General features: G+C 34.9%; 1 protein-coding gene across 5 annotated transcripts in view; it reads right to left on the reverse strand.

Moving 5' to 3' along the window:
* Positions 1-52: 52 nt before the first annotated feature.
* Positions 53-19765, reverse strand: part of LOC126377850 (trehalase-like) — a 76730-nt gene continuing 57017 nt past the window's right edge. For 3 of the 5 annotated variants that reach the window (XM_050025838.1, XM_050025835.1, XM_050025837.1), the window contains exon 15: positions 53-4600. In XM_050025838.1, coding sequence (XP_049881795.1) covers positions 4471-4600 — 130 coding nt within the window. In that variant the 3' untranslated portion in view covers positions 53-4470. Of the gene's footprint in view, positions 4601-19098; positions 19407-19765 lie in introns of those variants that run through there. The other 2 variants (XM_050025840.1, XM_050025839.1) reach the window with 1 other exon arrangement.

A 19765-nucleotide genomic window follows, 5' to 3' on the forward strand; every position in this document is an offset into this window, starting at 1 on the left:
GAGGATTTAGGTAATATTGTCATACCAAATAATATCAAGGACGAACACAAAATTAAAATAGATTTCTTATTTATTTGTCAAAATTCTATAAACTAATACACGATGGCATCACATTATCTTACTGCGGTCTAAATCATATTTTATTTTTATCCATATTATAAAATGGCACTCAAGATTTTAAGAAACATAACTGATTAACAAGTACCCTACTTAGTCCATTTCTTTTTTAAGGTCTTTTATAGTTAACAGTTCATAAAAGTACTTAAAAGAAAAACATATAAAAAACTAGATTTTAAATAAACATTTTAATGCAATATTTGATGAGTTACTTAAAATTTTGAGTGCCATTTACAAAAAATTGGAGGGAAAATGACCGAGTAATATTGGGAATTAAATTGAATTATAGGCAGTATTTTTAACATTTACTTACAGCATTCGACTATCACCATTATCTTATATTCTCTCAGGTTTCCATTATCTATTAATAATCATACATAGGTACTGATTCCAGTAAACACCATCTTATTTTAATTTATGTTATACCTTTTCCTTTTCGGCGGATAAGAAAATGATGGATATAACTTAAAATAAAATTAGGAGGTCTCTGCAGGAATCGGGGCCATAACATAACTAAAATAGGAAATAAAATAAATTATAATCATATTAGCCATCCAGTCATGCCATTCTTTGTCTTTTATTTAAAAGGCAAGTGCTGCCCTCTATAATTCAATTTAATGCCAAAACAGTAACTAATCGAAAACAACTGAGAATACGTATAATCTACAAAACAATTTTCCTAGGAACGAAATGGCTACATAATTAAAATGTCAAGTTATTTACAAAATATCACAAATAAGCTGTTTGAAGGTCTATAAGAACGGTCATAATATTTTAGCTATCAAATATAAATGTTGCAAAACCACTGGACTGATTTTGGTAACGTTGTCACTGATGGCTGGCAATTTCATATCACAAAAGTAATATTCAAATCGTATCTTGACGTCAATCACTAGGTTCTGATAAAAAAAAAGTTGTTCAGACAGTCATATTTTATATGTATTAACACCATGTTACCTTTTCGACTGCTTTTGTATGACCGTTATAAATTATAATCATTTGTATCTAAAGTGAGATACTAAATAAAAACTACGAAATACTAACTGAGATTTCATTTAAAAAATAAATAAAATTACTAAAATAAAAATACTTTTTCATGGGGCTTCAAAACGAGCGGGTATGGATTACAATTACTATGTTAATTTACTACGAATTTCAAAGCGCCGAATTACTCCTCGCTCGATTCAAAGCCACATTTCAATACACAACCGCTAACTAAATAATGGAAATAAATTGAGTGATTACAAATTTATACTCACATTCTTTTACTAAATACAATTAATATAAGATGAAACTTTTTTGACATTAATAAAAAATGTTCAAACAATCTTGTAACATTAAATTTTTGACTAAGAAAAGTTCCATCCCGCAATAAACATGAATTAAATTGAAAAAATGATTTATTTCATGATTAAAAATTACATAAATTTGTTATACAATATTTGGAAAAAACCTTTTTATCACACACCTCATGGAAACGGCACAAATAAACATATTTTTCAAATATGGTACCACAAAAGTTGCTCACATAAAATACCTTATAGAACTTAATCCATCCTTGAAAATAAAAGTTAACTTGATTATGTCATGATGTTCACTATATTTACAAAATAAAATATGAAGTGAAAAATCAAGGTCTCACGTTTAGTCGTATTTTGGTGACCAGCACCATAGATTATAAATTACAATTTAAGCTCAATTTTTGTTTTTAATTATAATAAAATTAAATAATCTCGCATATTTTGACTTAAGACATTTGAGATACATTAAAAGTTTTGAAATTATAAAGATGCATTGTATTTTTCCACTGGCCATATCAAAAGATTATTTGGCTATGACAAAAAAAAACATAAACGTTAAGCTGTCTTGTCCTGTCGATTTTGTTCTAGAAGTCCTTTAGGTTTCATTGTTGCCATTTTGATGTCGTAATATAATATTGATGTCACATATTTAAAGAATATTTTTTTATTAAGAAATTGCTTTTTGAAAACGTATACGAAAAGCGTTCCAACGTAACATTTTCTTTTTAATAAATGCAATAACGTTTAAAAAGTATAATCTACATAAATTACAACCTAAACACAGTCATGTTAAAGTTATATTTCACGTCAAAAATATTGTTATATTAAAGAATTACAATGGATTGTTTGTTGTTTAGATTCATTTCAACGATTTCTAAAAAGGAAATTTCAATAGATATAATAAATTACTGGATTTGCTATAAATTATGAATAATGTTAAAAATAAATAAATTTTCAATGAAGATAAAACATAACTTTAATACGTCTGTCATTATACGTATTTAAAAAAAAATTGGCTACTTACAACTATGATTAATACTACTTTACCTAATAATACTCATCAATACACTTAGAAATGTAAAAAAAGAATTAAAAATATATATATATTGATGGATGACTATTGATTTGTTCACTTTTCTAGAAAGGTATGAACGAAAATACAAGAGTCATTAAAAGATATACCTGGTTTACAAAATGGCCAAATTTTACCGGTATTTTATTTTTAACTGTCATTTTCCTAAGCTAAATAAGCTTTTAAGAAGCTTCTGTGGAAAAAGGGGGTATAAACTCTAAACATTCGGATTTCAATATTGCTTTTTAGATAAATTGCTTTAATGCGGCCTTTTTAACCCCCTGATAAACACGAAATGAAAGACAAGACCAACAAGAAATGAAAATGTTATTTTGAAACGCCTGTTTTTTTTTCAAAAGTACACACATATATTGATTAACGGGAGTTATTAATTTAAATTGAGCTTATTTATTTTGGACTAAGAGACGAGATTAAATTCTTAAATTAATTTGGTGTTTCTAAACTTATTGAGAAATTGCTTAAATAGTTACTTTTTATCAAATTTTGACGCGAATGGGTGTTGAGAAGTTGACGTATAATTTTGAATGGTGTATGCCAATTTAATTAAAATAAGTCTAGGAACACTCTTAAAACTCGATGTTAAAGCGTATTTAATAAATCAAGCTATTAAATCTTTGGAGATTAAACCGCGCAAACAGTGTTTGTATGATATTTACATTGTGTCGAGGAATAATAGTGAGTTATACTTTGATTTTATGTATGAAATTACAAAAAGGTATAAAAATAAAACTTAACTTTTGCGATTGGGTCATTATTTTTTTGTACTCGTACTGAAGTAGCATGGTAATGTAAGGTAATACATTACATTTTACTATTTTCCCAAACTCAATCATAAATTGGCTACGGTTTAAAATTAATCATTAGAGATTATATCATAAAATAATTGATTTGTTTAAATAAAATATTGAACTCAAAACGAGAGTCAAGCTTAAAATATGAGCCATCTGAAAATGATTCTTATCACTATATATACAAGAGCTTAATTCATTCACAGCACGTGTAGAACTGGTATCATACAAACGCCATTTTCATTATTTTTATACTATAATATTCATTTATCAGACGTGGTACGATAAAACACCTTTATTTACTTTTCACGTAGATTCTTGATCTGTGGAATTAAAAGAAATAAAGCACAGAATAAATTAAATTTGCAGCTTTCCCGCCTTTTTAGCTGTCAGTCATTCTTATCACCGATATATCATGACGTAACTGAGTGAGAAGATTTCGTACATTTTATAAGTTCCTTGCCACCTCAGCACATTCCGTACTTATATATCTGAGTTTCGTAAAAAAAGGTTTTTATTAATACCGCGTCTCTAAACATATTCATAAAATATAATTGCAGTGGTCTGAAGTTATTAATGCTATTAATAATTTCAACACTTGTACATTTGGAAGATTTCGGACAAAACAGCCCTGACTATCTGTATTCATGGTTTTCATATTGTTGAAATTGATACTTTATATTCGAACAACACAATTAAATTCTATTTTTAAAGAAGATTCGGCGTTCAAATAACTTTTTTTAAACTCTTATTGGCTTTTGGTTGTGTTTGCTATTGTTGATTACTTATTATGTTTTGTTATGGTTATTTTTTGTCTGCATTTAAAGAATGTTTACAGTTTTTTAAATTATCTATTTAGTAGGCACCTCATGTTGTTTTTGCCCTGATTCCAGCTATACTGTTTTTGGTTATTTTTACAGGCAAAGGGAACATAGCCCATACATCCGTAATCCGTGTCTGTGGTGTCCTAAATAATAAATGTTTCTTTCTTTCTTTCTTACATCCAAGATTCCGGGTAGTCATATTTACTTCCCACCATTAGGTATTATATTTTTTTGATGACACATCCAAAAGCCAATAAGACCAATATAGTAGCAGGAACTTAAACTCACTAGTTTCTCACCATTGCTCTCAAGTGAGTTACATTACAATAGTAGTTTTGGAATTGCATTCACCGCTGTCTCGAAGTGGAGGCGCCATTGAGACTCTGTAGTTCGGTGTAGGGCTTCCGAGACAGGAGACGGACGTCCTCGTTGCCGGTGAGGGGGGCATAGCCCTGCCGCTTTCTGTACACCATAAGCCTGGAAGGCGGAGATGAGAAATTATTAGTAAAAAGTAGATTGTTGGTCTTGTATGGCGATCAATCTGAAGTTTTTTTTCATCACATCACTAATTTAAGAGCCCGTTCTTGTGGGTGTAGCATTCTCCATGCTACTTTTTAGGGAAACATGAGACTGTTTGCCTCTTGCCTTCTGCCCAATGATTTTTTAAATGATTTAAATTTTGATTTACATGTTATTTTTTGATATGGAAAAGGTACCTAAATCAATTAAGATAAGTAGGTAAAAGTAAGTAGGTAAGTAGGAAGTTATTGAGGGCAGAGGACACAAGATGACTGGACACTCTAGTAAGACACGACGTAATTATTAAAAACATCATAGAAGGGAAGATAGGAGGAAAGAGAGGAAGGGGAAGACCAAGAAGAGCTTACATGGAACAGATTACAAAGAAGGCGAATGTCGTGTCTTAAAAGGAAGTCAAAGAATTGGCCTTGGATAGACAACTGAATAGAGAATGCTGCACCGACAAGAGCGTGGCTCTTAAATTAATGATGATGATGATTGTGTAGGTAATCTAAAAGTAACTTATGAACTAAACACATGAGGCCCATAGTAATTGTTTCTATTTTTATTGTAATAATTTTAATGCTCGATTAACATTACGGTTGCATCTCTATAGGGAGAGGCAGTGGTACATATTATTATTATACTTATTAAATACAAAACTAACGATTAACTACAAAGTCTCTGTTGAGAGTGGAAAATTTGAAAGTATGTCACGATCGTAGTGGAATAGGCTAGTTTCCAACTAGTCAAATCAGTTACTTTTTACTAAACGTCAAAACACGAAATTATTATGGAATTTTGACACTGTGACGTCATAGAAAAACGTGATAAAATGTCGGACTCGGTAATAATAATTACGTTTTTCTTGACTAAAATTCATAAATAAATTAAATAGAAACAAATAACATGTTTTTCTTTAGTTTTAGATTTGTCTTTATTTAGTAATCAGAATTTCATAATTTATCTTGAACCTGTTTTTCGAAGCAAATGGAATTCCATAGTCTGCTGGGAAACGTGGGAAATAGGTGTGCGTCAAGCTAGCGGCCTCAAAAAAAAAATGGGCACGAAAAAATTGTCGTTAACTCTCGCCAAATTTCGCTCACCGTCAAGCTAGCAAGTGCAATAAAACATGGCTATAAATCCAGAACCGTGATGGTACTAATTTTTTTACAACAGGTACTATTTTTTTCAATAAGAGTACTATTTTTTGGTATGGTCAAATTATTTTTTCGTGCCCATTTTTTTTTGAGGCCGCTAGCTTGACGCACACGGAAATAGGCGTAAGTTTATGTATGTATGTATTAACAAACTATAGATATAACTATAACTTATATTTAAATGAGCTTAAGTGTGATAATAGCAAAACAACTTTATCAGCAATGCGGGATGAATACTCTTTAAACAATCTGAATAAACACCAGATAATTTTGAGGACACTATATTCACAGTATGAGTTTTAATACTATACAATACAAAAACACTTTATTGCACTTAAATCATATTAAAAATACTTTACATAATATTACATACACGCACATACATACATATAACATTACATTAGATTTTCTTTTTAAATACATTATTTTTTTTAAATCCTATTCCTATTTTTTTTCACATACATTTTGTTAGAATGCACTAACCCGCTATTATTATACTTGTACACAATTTTCCTGTACCCAAAGGTTGCCTGGAAGGAATTGCTGCATGAGCAATAAGGCCGCCTGTTGTGCTTTTCTGTATATGTCCTTATCTCTGTATTTTGTGTCCATTGTGCTCAATAAAGTATTTTATCTATCTATCTACATAATTAAATACATTATTAATGTAACATTACATAAATTATAAACCAGAAAATCACTATATAAATTAATTTTAATATTGTATATAATTATGTAATGATGCACGCCCGATTGACTATGAATTAAATTTTAATATTGTAATATTTAAGTACATACCTATGTAATGTTGCACGCCCGATTGGGTTAAATTGTACCTAAGAACTGTATTTTTTCTTTTTATAATGTAACTATGACATCTTTTTTTGGACTGTACAATTGCAATAAAACACTTTTGATTTGATTTGATTTATATGAGCCTGTCATTTGATTGGCTTCGACATTGCAGGCTGAATCACCTGGTTTTTAAAAAAAATAAGACGATTCCGTGCCTCGGAAGACACCTAAAGCTTCCGAGCTACTAGCAGCGTGGTGGAGTATGCTCCATACTCCCACCGGTTGATTGCGAGGAGGCCTGTGCCCAGCAGTGACAGCAGAACATACAGAACTTATTGAGATGGCCAGTGTACGTGGACGATGTCGACGGGCAGGTATGTTGTACCCTTTTATGACGTTACTTATTGTAGATTTGCCGCAGAAGCATTAACTACTTGGCCGCACAAATGGGGAGCGCTGAAGGCTCTCACCCGGTACAACGTTTAAGACAACAGGAGGGTGCCCAGTTGGGCGCGAACCTCGGCTCAGGGCGTCGTCTGAGAGTGGTATGTTGTACCACGAGTCACCAACTACTTCGGTGACAAAACGCTCCGCGAAAGCGTACCGTATGTGTTCGCAGACGCCAGCCCGGAGACACGCAGGGCTGGGGGCTATCGAACGCATTGACTAAGATCGGTATAAGGCGCGAAATGCCGACGTGGCGTGGCCTACTCTTCTTGGGCGGGGTACCCATCTTGGGGTTACTTCCCCTACAACATGTTGCCAGTATAAAGGCTCTTTATATAGTTATGAGGAGCTCGGTGGCGCAGCGGTAAACGCGCTCGGTCTGCGATTGTTAAAGTTAAGCAACTTTCGCAAAGGCCGGTCATAGGATGGGTGACCACAAAAAAAAGTTTTCATCTCGAGCTCCTCCGTGTTTCGGATGGCACGTTAAGCCGTTGGTTCCGGCTGCATTAGCAGTCGTTAATAACCACCAATCCGCACTGGGCCCGCGTGGTGGTTTATGGCCCGATCTCCCTATCCATCCATAGGGAAGGCCCGTGCCCCAGCAGTGGGGACGTTAATGGGCTGATGATGATGATATAGTTATGTTAAATCACAAACGAAGCTAATAGAAACGACTCCAGCCATCTTATCAACACATTATACCCCAGTCTCAAAGTAAAACACAAATATTTACTAAAAACGTCATTAAGTTTGCAATACTGATAAACGAACGTACGTTTATGCGAACCAGATGCTCTGCAAATGTCACTTGCTTTGTATCACAGAGCAGGGAAGCATGCTCGGTTACTAGAGGTGAGTTGCTCTGGGCGCCGTCCCACTCGCGTCAGACAGACTACTGCGTGGCGAAAGAGGGAAACCACTGCTCTATTTTTCCCTAAAAAGTAGCATGGGAATGCTACACCGACAAGAGCATGGCTCTGAAATTAGTGTTGATGATGACTAGAGGTGACTAGATAGTCTATAAGACTTTAAGTAACTAATTAATTGTCATAATTTCATCAACGTGTAGTTTTATTTTACCACTTACGCCTATTTGTTTTTGGTATATAAAAGTTATTACCGGGTCCTCGCCTTGAGAGCCCAAATTACTAAGTACCTACGTATATAAGAATAAGTCACAAAAAAAAATGTATGAAATACATTCACATAAATTACATTCCCTTACATTCGTATAAGTAGGTACTTAGTAATTTGGGCTGTTAAGGCGAGGACCCGGTAATAACTTTTATATACCACAAACAGATAGGCGTAAGTGGTAAAATAACACTACACGTTGATGAAATTATAACAATTAATTAGTTACTTGAAGTCTTGTAGACTATCTATCACAATTTTTCTTAAAATGTACAAGGTACTTCAGCAAAGACGCCTCTAGTAGAGACAGGGCGTAAAATCTTTCCGTGCTCTGCGACCTACCTCAAGACCATTGGAAGCACGACTATTTATTGCTAATTGCGAAATCTCACGATTTTACTATTTTTAATATGCCTTATGGCTTAAGCTGTATATGAATGTAGGTATGTATGTATGTAGATTGGTACGTATTGTGTTGTGGAGACTTAAAACCTTGAAGAAGCGAGAGGATTAAGCGTCGAAAGGTCTTTAGAAGTAAGACTACATAAACGGTTTAAAAATAATCGTATTATTATCAGGTTAAGTTTCAGATTCGAACCCGGGGCTTCCGGATGGTTAGCCCAACGCTCAAGCACTTGACCATGATAAGAGATATGTTAAGGTCTATGGGCGTATTTCGTTTCCCTGACCTCCATGGACTCTATAAAAAAAAATCAAATACAAATGCATGGGAGTATGACAAGCCAGTATTGCATCAAAGAGAACTGCGAGTTCAAGTCGCGAGAGGGACTTGAACTCGCAGCTGTTGTCAAGCCGGGACGAGCGTGTTAAATGATAATCATCACCGGGTTCTCCTCCTGTCCATGCGAAATTCTTTCGAGTAGATGATAGTAAGATTTAGGTACCATTTTTTCGATTTAATACTCTCTTTGTGAATTTCCCTAAGCAAAAAAATAAAATTCCATTGTATGAAGTTTACGCGGTTATTATCATAATTAAAACACATAATACCGGGTTCTTACCGCGTAATTATCAGGGATATGAGACATGGCACTTGCAACAGTGTTGAAATATCGGGAGTCTCATATCCCTGATAACAACGCGGTAAGAACTCAGTATTATGTGTTTTAAAATTCCACTCTAATATTAACGACCTCCGTGGTCCAGTGGTTGAGCGCTGGGCTCACGATCCAGAGGTCCCGGGTTCGATTCCCGGTGGAGACATATCACAAAAATTACTTTGTGGTCCCTAGTTTGGTTAGGATATTAAGTCCGAAAGTAAGATGATCCGTGCTTCGGAAGGCACGTTAAGCCGTTGGTCCCGGTTACTACTTACTAATGTAAGTAAGTAGTCGTTACACGAGCCATCTCAGGGGCCTTTGGCGGCTCAATAGTAACCCTGACACCAGGGTTGATGAGGTTGGTAATCTACCTCACAACCCACATGATAGAAGAAGAAGACTCTAATATGAATGTTTACCCATACAATTTGTAACAAAAAACCCTAGACGCAATTTCGAAACAATATTGCAAAATATCATACGAGTACCTACCAATATGAGAAACAAAAAAACACAAAGAAAAATATTAACGGCGCGGAGGCAATGGACCGAAAAAAAATGCAAAAAAGAAACATTATTTATATTAACATGATGACGTAATTTTGAACATTTAGTTAAGTGTACCATGTATAGGGGGTTTCGTATTCAAACAGTTTTAAAAACTTCGGAAACGTGCCCATACTGCGTGGCGTGAGAAACTTCAAAAAGACGACACTTCAAAATACCACCCCCGGTCACAAGATGTGGGATGTGTTTAGAACATGTAACGTACCTTTACTGCGTGACCTTTTGAGGGGGGGGGGGAACCTCAAAATACCACCCCGGGTCACAAGGGGGGGGTGCTTAAAACATGTAACGTACCCATACTGCGTGACCTTTTGACAGGGGGACACTTCAAAATACCACCCCGGGTCAGAAGAGGGGGGTGCTTAGAACATGTCATGTACCCAGTAGTCACATTTGCAGGGGACGACGACGACACTTCAAAATACTACCCCGGGTCACAAGAGGGGGGGTGTTTAGAACATGTCACGTACCCAGTAGTCACCTTTGCAGGAGGGGGGGACACTTCAAAATACCACCCCGGGTCACAAGAGGCGGGGTGTTTAGAACATGTAACGTACCCATACTGCGTGACCTTTTGAGGGGGGGAGCACTTCAAAATACCACCCCGGGTCACAAGAGGGGGGTGGTTATGACATGTAAAGATAATGGTTAAAGTAGACTTATGAAAAAGATTTATGATGCGGGTGTAAGTGTTAGAGTTGAAGAGGAAGGTGTCATGAGCAATATAATGTACCCACTTTAGGACTCTGTCGCACTAACATGTTTGACATTTAGTAAGACTTACAGTTCAATTTGTCAAAAAAGTTAATGTGACATGGTACCAAAGTGTATACATATTAATGCTCGTGACCGTACCTCTATCAATATACCACGATCAAATCCACCTCCTTTGTCAAGAGTACTCAAAACCGGCGAGCATGCATGGAAACTGTATGAAAGCGAAAGAAGCGATAGTGGTGTATCAGGTTCGTATAAGTGGAAATCTCAATTCTCTGCCTCTGCGGGAAACTGGCGTTATGTATGACCTGGTGGCTTGTTCTGCCCACCCCAATAGACATAACAGACGTGAATCGTATCTCTGTTATAAACATTCAACACTAATATTACGGTATCTACGGTGATTGAGCGTGTGTAATAACTAATAAGGCATTTCCTAAAGTATGCAAAATTAAAGGTTGTAGCTTTATAAGGTGTAATTAATTCAGCCATAGAACTAAGGCATATATTTTTAAGATTGAGCCTTCTAGAAAACAAACAACGGACAGCTCCGATTCATGCAGACACATCTTAATTTTATTTTAAGTTCTACCTGTCATTTTCTTATCCGCCGTAAAGGAAAGGGACGGATGATTGGCAACACTTAATTTTAAAATGAATGAATAACCCGGGCTAGTATAATAGGCATATCGCTCATATGCAACCCATTTGACGTGTGCTGTCAACTTGATTCCGTCAGGTTATTCGCCGATGTAAATTTTTGAGAGGGTTGTTTATATCCTAAAATTGAATTTGTGTTCCATATATGCCTGTCGACTACCTGTCTGATTTTGTTAAAAAAAAATCTTATTTTGAAATCATTACAAGCTAAGTTTATATGTTTGTTTGTGTTTATAATATGTTTGTTTGTATACTTTCATTGCTTTAAAATATAAAGGAAATTTACATAATTTATCGTTAGATATAGCATAGGCGAGCTTATCTCTAAGTAGTTTCAATCCAAGTCTCAATTTTAACCGGATTGTAATTAATTGCAACAAATCGAGGTTTTGTAAAAGAAAGTCACCACAGGATGGGATTTATCAAAAAGGCGCTTGTGAGATTTCATTATTTTAGGTCAGGGTCCGCTTACCTAACCTTCCAACCCGCGAAGGGAAAACCAGCCCAATACAGGTTAGCTCACATACCTCCGAAAATGCATTTATCAGGAATGTGAGTTTCCTAACGATATTTTCCTTCACCGCTGAACACGTGATAATCATTTATGATTCAAACATGAATTCGAAAACAAATTCGACAATCAGTTTAGGCTTGAGCTGGGTTCGACCCTGCGACCTCAATGTGAGAGGCAATCGTTCTACCAACTGGGTTACTACGGCTCGTTCGGCACGGGTTTAACTATTTAAGACGAAGATATGCGAGCCGTGTGAAAACAGAATAACGTTAGGGAGAGGACAACATAATCTATAAAAACCTACATCATATTATACACGTTTCTAGAAAACCCAGTCATTCAAAATAACAGCAGCAAACAATTCAAACCGCAATGATAAACCGTAGCATCCTGTATAACGAATCAGAGGTGAAATAATTATGGCTGTATGCGCAACGAACGGAGCCGACTCACTATGTACTTACTCAGTTGTATAGAGGCCGTCTATCTGTACACGCGTTTATTCATAATCATAAATAGTTTTTTTTTGAGTGCGTTTGACCACGATTCAGCCTGGTCTAAAGCGATGTGGTCCAAGGTCTATAAAAAGGACCACGCATACTCAAATAGTGCCTATTCACACTTGCCTTGAATATCTCCAAATTTTGTATATCGGGGAACAATAATTATTGTGGTATAATTATGTACTTAAAAACTTTAAGTGTATATAATTGTGTATATATTTAGACCCAACGTAAAAAATAAATAAAAAAGTTGTAAAAGAAAACAAAGTGCGTGATAATTTTAAAAAGAACATTCTTTAAAAAAAGTTTATGTGCGTTTAATATTAATAATAAGAAATAAAAATGTTTTTGTTTTAACAGATGTAATGAAGTATTTTATGTGTAATTTTTTTTATCAAGGTTTGTAGAATTATAAGTATTTTGTATTGTATTGAGAAAAACAATTAATTATCTGTAGGTATAAAAAGAAATCATTGTTAATTGTTAAAAAGCTAGTAAGACAGGTAATTTGTTTTATATCGTAATTTTACGTTATTTTTCTTTACTGCAATAAGTTGTTTATTTAAACCCGTGGATTATCTTTCTATGTGTAAAGAGTGTAGTTGAGTGTTAGATATGATTGACCATCAAACTGGAGGTTCCGTGTTCTGTTCCCGGTAAGGTTACTTTCGGAAACAAACTGTTTTTAACCAGTGGAAAGTTTATACACTGCTTTGTGACATTTATACCAGGCTAATTCCCTAAAATGTTTGTGTGTACTTATTCGCCGAAATATATACCGGGTGTTAGTGACATCGTAACGAAAACTTTAAGGGATGATTAAATAACTAGGTATTAAAATCTTCATGAATTTTCCGATAGGAAATTCCACTTGATATCAACTCACGCACGTACTTGTACTTGGTGTAAGTTATATCGTAACAAATACTAAGATGGATGATTCAGCTAATTATTCTGAATTAATATCAAGTGGAATTTTCCATCGCAAAAGTATATACAGAATTGAAAATAATTAAAAAAAAAAAAACGTAAAAATGTCATGAATTTTGCGACGGAAAATTCCACTTGATATCAACTCAGAATCATGGTCTGAAATTCTGAATCATCTCCCTCAAGATTCGTTACGGTGTAACTAACACCCTGTATTTTTCTTTTATAATAAAGACTGACTGTTTATACTATTGCTATAAACAGTCAGTCAAATATTAAGATAAAGTTTTGGTAGACAAAGTAAACATGTGTATATAAATAGTTTTAAGACGGTTTTAATTATGTTGTTGAAATACATTTTCATTATGTTTCGCGTTTTATTTCCGGTTAAGTGTACTGTCACGAATACTAATATATACACTTTGAAACCATGTCCACTTTTTTGACAAATTAAACCGTAAGTCTCATTAAATGTCAAATATGATAGCGCGACAGGATTCTAAAGTGGGTACATGATATTGCTCATGACTGTACAAGTAAAGATTATTTTGAAATTACAATGTAACTAAATACACAGAAACTACATGGTTTATCACCCAATACAAAGTTGTATTAACAGTCATACATAATATTTATTATGAAATCGCGCACGGCTTGCGGTAATTTTTTATTTTTTTTACTGCTTGAAGTTCCAATCAGAGCCAAAAGATAGATTCTAATTGTTCCTTAGGTAAGTTTTAGTTATCTTATTGCTTTCTTCTAAAAAAATATAGCCGTGGTAGCCCAGTTGGTAGAACGCTTGACCGCTCTCAATTTGAGGTCGCAGGTTCGAATCCTAGCCTAAACCAATGATGGTCGAATTTGTTTTCGAATTCATGTTTGGATCGTAAATGATTATCACGTGCTCAGCGGTGAAGGAAAACATCGTGAGGTATTTTGGAGGTATGACCTAATTTGTATTGGGTTGGTTTTCCCGTCGCGGGTTGGTAGGTCAGACAGGCAGTCGCTTCGGTAAAAAACCGGACCTGTCAAATCTTCAGGTTAGGTAAGCGGACCCGATTAGAAACGAGGTAATGCTAGGGAGATGATTGAATCTTCAGTTTTACTACATTGAGTGTTAGCACACCCTGGGTTCTCTAAAATATTAAGTAAGTATAATTATTAGACTACACTGCAGAAACATTCATCACTAATTTAAGAGCCACACTCTTGTCGGTGTAGCATTCTGCATTCTTGTCTATCAAAGGCCAATTCCTTCACTTGCCTATAAGTTGGACTGAAAGAGTTACTAATGAAGAAGTGCTAGTAAGAGTAAGGGAAAAGATAATATTGAGAGTTATTGAGGACAGAAGAGGCAAGATGATTGGATACTTAATAAGACACGACGTTTTTATTAAAAACATCATAGAAGGGAAGCTACAAGGAGGAAACATTACATGACAAGAAAAACATGAATTGAATCATAAATAATATTTACTAAAACTATACATTTCGATGACATCATGGAAATTTCTAATGACTTACAAGGAAAGGTGCTTTTTGTAATTATTTTTCCAGACTCTTACAAACTAAATAACCGCTTCATTCATGTTTGATGATATGTATGGTCTTTGGAATCATGATCTGGAAGTGGAAAACCATAAAGTATTTTTTTGAAAAATCTGATATCGGCTACCTATCACGTCGAGCTAAACGGCCTCCGTGGTCCAGTGGTTGAGCGTTAGGCTCACGATCCAGAGGTCCCGGGTTCGAATTCCGATGGGGACATATCACAAAAATCACTTTGTGATCCCTAGTTTGGTTAGGACATTACATGCTGATCACCTGATTGTCCAAAAAGTAATACGATCCGTGCTTCGGAAGGCACGTTAAGCCGTTGGTCCCGGTTACTACTTACTGATGTAAGTAAGTAGTCGTTACATGAGCCATGTCCGGGGCCTTTTGTAATAAAAACCCTGACACCAGGGTTGATAATGTTGGTAATTCATCTCACAACCCACACGATAGAAGAAGACGTCGGTCTAACAGAAAGCTTGGTGAAGCGTGGGTATTTAGTTCATCTTGCGATGGATGTACCTCTGCCTACCCCAATTGGGATATTGTCGTGAGTGTATGTTACGCTACGACCTTGAGTTTTATGTATGTATGTACCTATCTATGATAACAACCTCGACATCCCGCATCTCATACCTTGACAAAGTAATAGTGTTTTATTTAAAAAAAAACACAGTAAACCGACCTTGCCGCATTGTTATCTGTATTGTATGAACGCGGCCATGTGTGAAGATTCACTAGATACGTCAGATGTCGGTTTTAATTGGCCCACATTATGGCTCTAGACAGACGGACCACGTTTCAACTGTAATCCGACTGCTAAATTAGTGTGCAACACGACTGCACGCCGACTGCAATTTAACTGCAATGGGACTGCCCGTTTGGTTTGCAGTTCTATTGCAGTCGTGTCAATTGCATTCAAACTGCACCTGAACTGCAATTTACGGTTGGATTGCAGTTGAAATGCGGTCCGTCTGTCTAGAGCCTATCCCACTGGTGGGCTTGTCGACATTGTCAAAATCACTTTGTGCGACTGTCTTTGTTTGTTAAGGACTTTGCTAGCTTGAATCACCTGATTGTCCGATAGTAAGATGATTCCGTGCTTCGCAGGCGCAGGTATATCTATACTTTTGTATTCAAATTCAAATTCAAATTCAAAAATATCTTTATTCAGTAGGTAACATAGTTACACTTTGAATCGTCAATTTTTACATAACGAACGTCTCATCCGCCTAAAACTACTGCAGCTTCTCACAACCTGTATATTCCGCTTGATATCAACTTAGTATTCAGTACAATGTCACTTACACGTATGGGTGTTAGTGACATCGTAACGAAAACATTAGGGGATGATTCAGACCATGATTCTGAGTTGATATCAAGTGGAAGTTTCGCGAGCGAAGTCTTTGATGAGAGTGGAGGAAACGTAGTAAGTAGGATTCCATGGTCTCTGCATAACCCAACGGGATACAAAGTGATAAATTATTATACGTCTATCATGTTAGACACAAGACGCTAACAACGTAAAATATGTAGTTGTATTATCTCTACCATGGTATAACAAAACCAGCGGGCTTAGCACCGTAAGCGCGCGACTCTTTCTCGCCTCGATATACGTCACCCGTCACTCTCTCACAGTACTGCACGGAAAGAGACAGACGATCTCTGTCGCGGCGAGAAAGACTCGCGTGCTTACGGTGCTAGGCCCGCTGGTATGCTCAAAAGTGACAGTTAACATTTCAAGGTTAGCCGCGCTGACGTCATCTTACCCTCTATTGCCATTTTAAAAATTAAAAATTACCCCACGACTAATGTTTTTAATTTACTTTGCAAGGCAATTTTGATCTTTTAGTAAAAGATTTACTTACAGTTTTAATGATTTTATATAATATATGACAAGTGACGGTAAATAAGTACGATAGTCAGTAATTCGCTTAAGTTTCAATAATAAAATGTAAGTCCTTGGAATGTTGGAGATATCAATTTAATGGTAACACTCATGTAACACTTACGTCATTAGACGGCTAGCAATGGCGGCTTTTTATAGGATTGAGCATACCTTGTTTTGTTATCTACGGTATTTTCCTTAGAGGCAGATAACAATCGTTTCAATCCTTGTTATCGTTCACCTTATGAAACTTATTAGCTTCTGTGTGCTAATGAAACAGTGGAATAATGCCAAGTTTAAAGAATTATACGTTTGTTTAATAAACTGACGCCTATTTCCCACCGGGGTAAGCAGAGACTCTAGAATTCCATTTGCTTTGATCCTGACACACTTCTCTTGCTTCCTCCACATTCATCAATCGCTTCATACACGCACGTCGGTTCGGAGTAGATCGTACAGTCATGAGTAATATCACGTACCCACTTTAGAACCCTGTCGCACTATCACATTTGACATTTAATGAGACTTACTGTTTAATTTGTCAAAAAAGTTAATGTGACATGGTTTCAAACTGTATACATATTAGTACTCGTGACCGTACTAAACCTTTTCTAAGGACATCTCCAATTTTAACTCAGACGCTTATTCAGAATCCTGGTCTGAATCATCCCCCTCAGTATTTGTTACGATGTCACTAACATCCTGTATAGTAGGTGATAAACTTTAAAGTGAAACAGAGACATATTCTTAGCATTCAATGTCAAAACCTTGTGTCGTGATAAGGACTGCTAATAAGGATTTAGTGTAGGACGCGTATAGTTACAACATTAGTTCCTGTGACAATACAGTTATAGTTATAATAGGATGCGTCGGACTTTTTGGCGGGAACAGGATGGTTGCTTTCTTCATTGAATAATCTAAATAATCAATACGAAGTGGTGTTTTGTGGTTAATGATCGCATTAAGTTAGTCGGAAAACATTCGCGATAGTGTTATTATATCGGAATATTCAATAAACAAAATGTATCTATTTTCGCTTCGTGCCAACAAGCCTCTTTATAACTCGAGAGTTTACGCGGACTTTTGAGTTAATTCGTTTGGGGTTCGGAGCAGGAGTCTGCTCCGAGGGTGGGAGCTTAGGTTTCAACATTCATCGTCATCACCTTTCATCATTTCATCAATCATCATTAATAAAAAATTACATAAGACATGGCTGTATGGGCATAGTTCCCTTTGCCTTACCCTTCGGGGAAAACCAAACCAAAAAAAACGAAAGAATAGGCACAGAGTTGCTAACACCAGTATCATTCTAAAAATAAGCTCAAACCGTCTACTAAATTAGTCTATCTAGAAAATCATCCCGTCCCAACTTGCGTGTCCAGTTTAATTTAAATCTAGTTTGAACTAGATTTATCTAGCATACTAGCTGCCAGAAGGTATGATTCCAGAAAGACTACTTTGTAGAAATATTCCGTTGAAAAGATTGCCACGTCATTTATGATCCAAACATGAATTCTAAAACAAATTCGATAATCATTGGTTAAGGGCAATTTTTCGCTGAAAAATCGCCGGACAAATCGCTAGTGTGAACAGGCCTGTTTGTTGTGTGGTGTAGTGTGTATTGGCTGCGTCGTTACGCTGATACTAACACCAGGTATTTAAGAATAAGAATAAAATACATTTATTGCCAAAGAACAAATTGCTTAACAGCGATACTTACCTGCAACGCAGTTTTTCTTTTAAGTATTTTTTTGTACTTATGGTCGGATTATTTAAGTACCTATGTAAAATTAATAAATAAACTTCTTACAACAATATTATTAAAATTTTAGTTTTGTTTCCCTTTTGACGTAAATTTATTTAAGTAAACTTTGTTCTAAAATTATTAAACATAAAATAATAAAATCATTGTTAAATATAATAAAATAAATTTCATTAAATTATATTTTACTTACCTGGATAACTTAGAATTACGATTATATAGTTTCATAAAATATACATTAATAAAAACCCTGATAATAAAATATATTAATTTTAAAATACTGCAAAATTACGTCATATCACATTTTAAAGGAATGTATTATGTTTAATAACATTATTAATAACAGTAATATCATAATTCGGTCACTTAATTTTGGACCTATTTTAAATAATAAATAATTGTAGTTTTATTAAATAAATTGACAAATGGTATCTATCATTTTTGGAGAAATGAAATAAAAATTATTTAAAATAGGTCAATAAATAGTCCCTTTTATTTATAGCGTCGAATAGTAAGGGATATCGAATGTTATATAATATTTTACAAATAATAATGTCAGTTAATAATATATTCACTACTATTATGTCTATAAGCATTTAAAGGTTAAACTAAATGTCACTACTTTACCATTTTTATCAGGAAAAGGAAGTGCGTAAACGCGACAGAAAATATATAGACGGACTAATGATTTACAATATACATCCTATTTATTAGTTTACATCTATTTATTTTGTTACATCCAATATAAATTATAATTTTTTAAAAAATATTTTCTGGCGCGATTACGAAAGTTGTACTATTTTCAAATAACTATTCCCCTTAAAACGTAGCATGTACAGAAGGAAAGCAGGATAGAGATATAGGACATCGCCCAGTGCGAAAGAGACGAAAGATATGCCACTCTAATATGGCTACGTTTTAAGGAGTATATATTATGCTTTATACTAATTTTGTACTGTGCTACATGCTATGGTAAACAAAATAACTACTAGTTATACATAATATATGGAAAGGTCTTACTTTTATGGGCCTCATATGTGACGTAACGCCAATATTCCAATAAAATTGATATCTGAAACAAGAAAAGAATATAGATTAGTTTAAATAATTTAAGTAGAAATTGTCCTTAGAAAAGGTTCAATACGATCTACTCCGAACCGGCGTGTGTGTATGAAACAATTGAAGAAAATGGAATTCCATAGTCTCTGCTTACCCCGGTAGGAAATAGGTGTGAGTTTATGTATGTAATAATAATAATAATATTTTTTATTGCCAAAAAAGTAGGTACAATTCTTTCCTTAAAATAGCTTAGTCTTGGACACAGGTATAAATAGGTAGGTACCATAGCTGACTAAGTATATGAATACTTGTATTACAGCCTATGATGCCTCTCTCCTGGATATTTATGTTACTTAAGCTAGCTAGTAAATG

The sequence above is a fragment of the Pectinophora gossypiella genome, chromosome 24, assembly GCF_024362695.1.
Source record: "Pectinophora gossypiella chromosome 24, ilPecGoss1.1, whole genome shotgun sequence".
Taxonomy (NCBI): domain Eukaryota; kingdom Metazoa; phylum Arthropoda; class Insecta; order Lepidoptera; family Gelechiidae; genus Pectinophora; species Pectinophora gossypiella.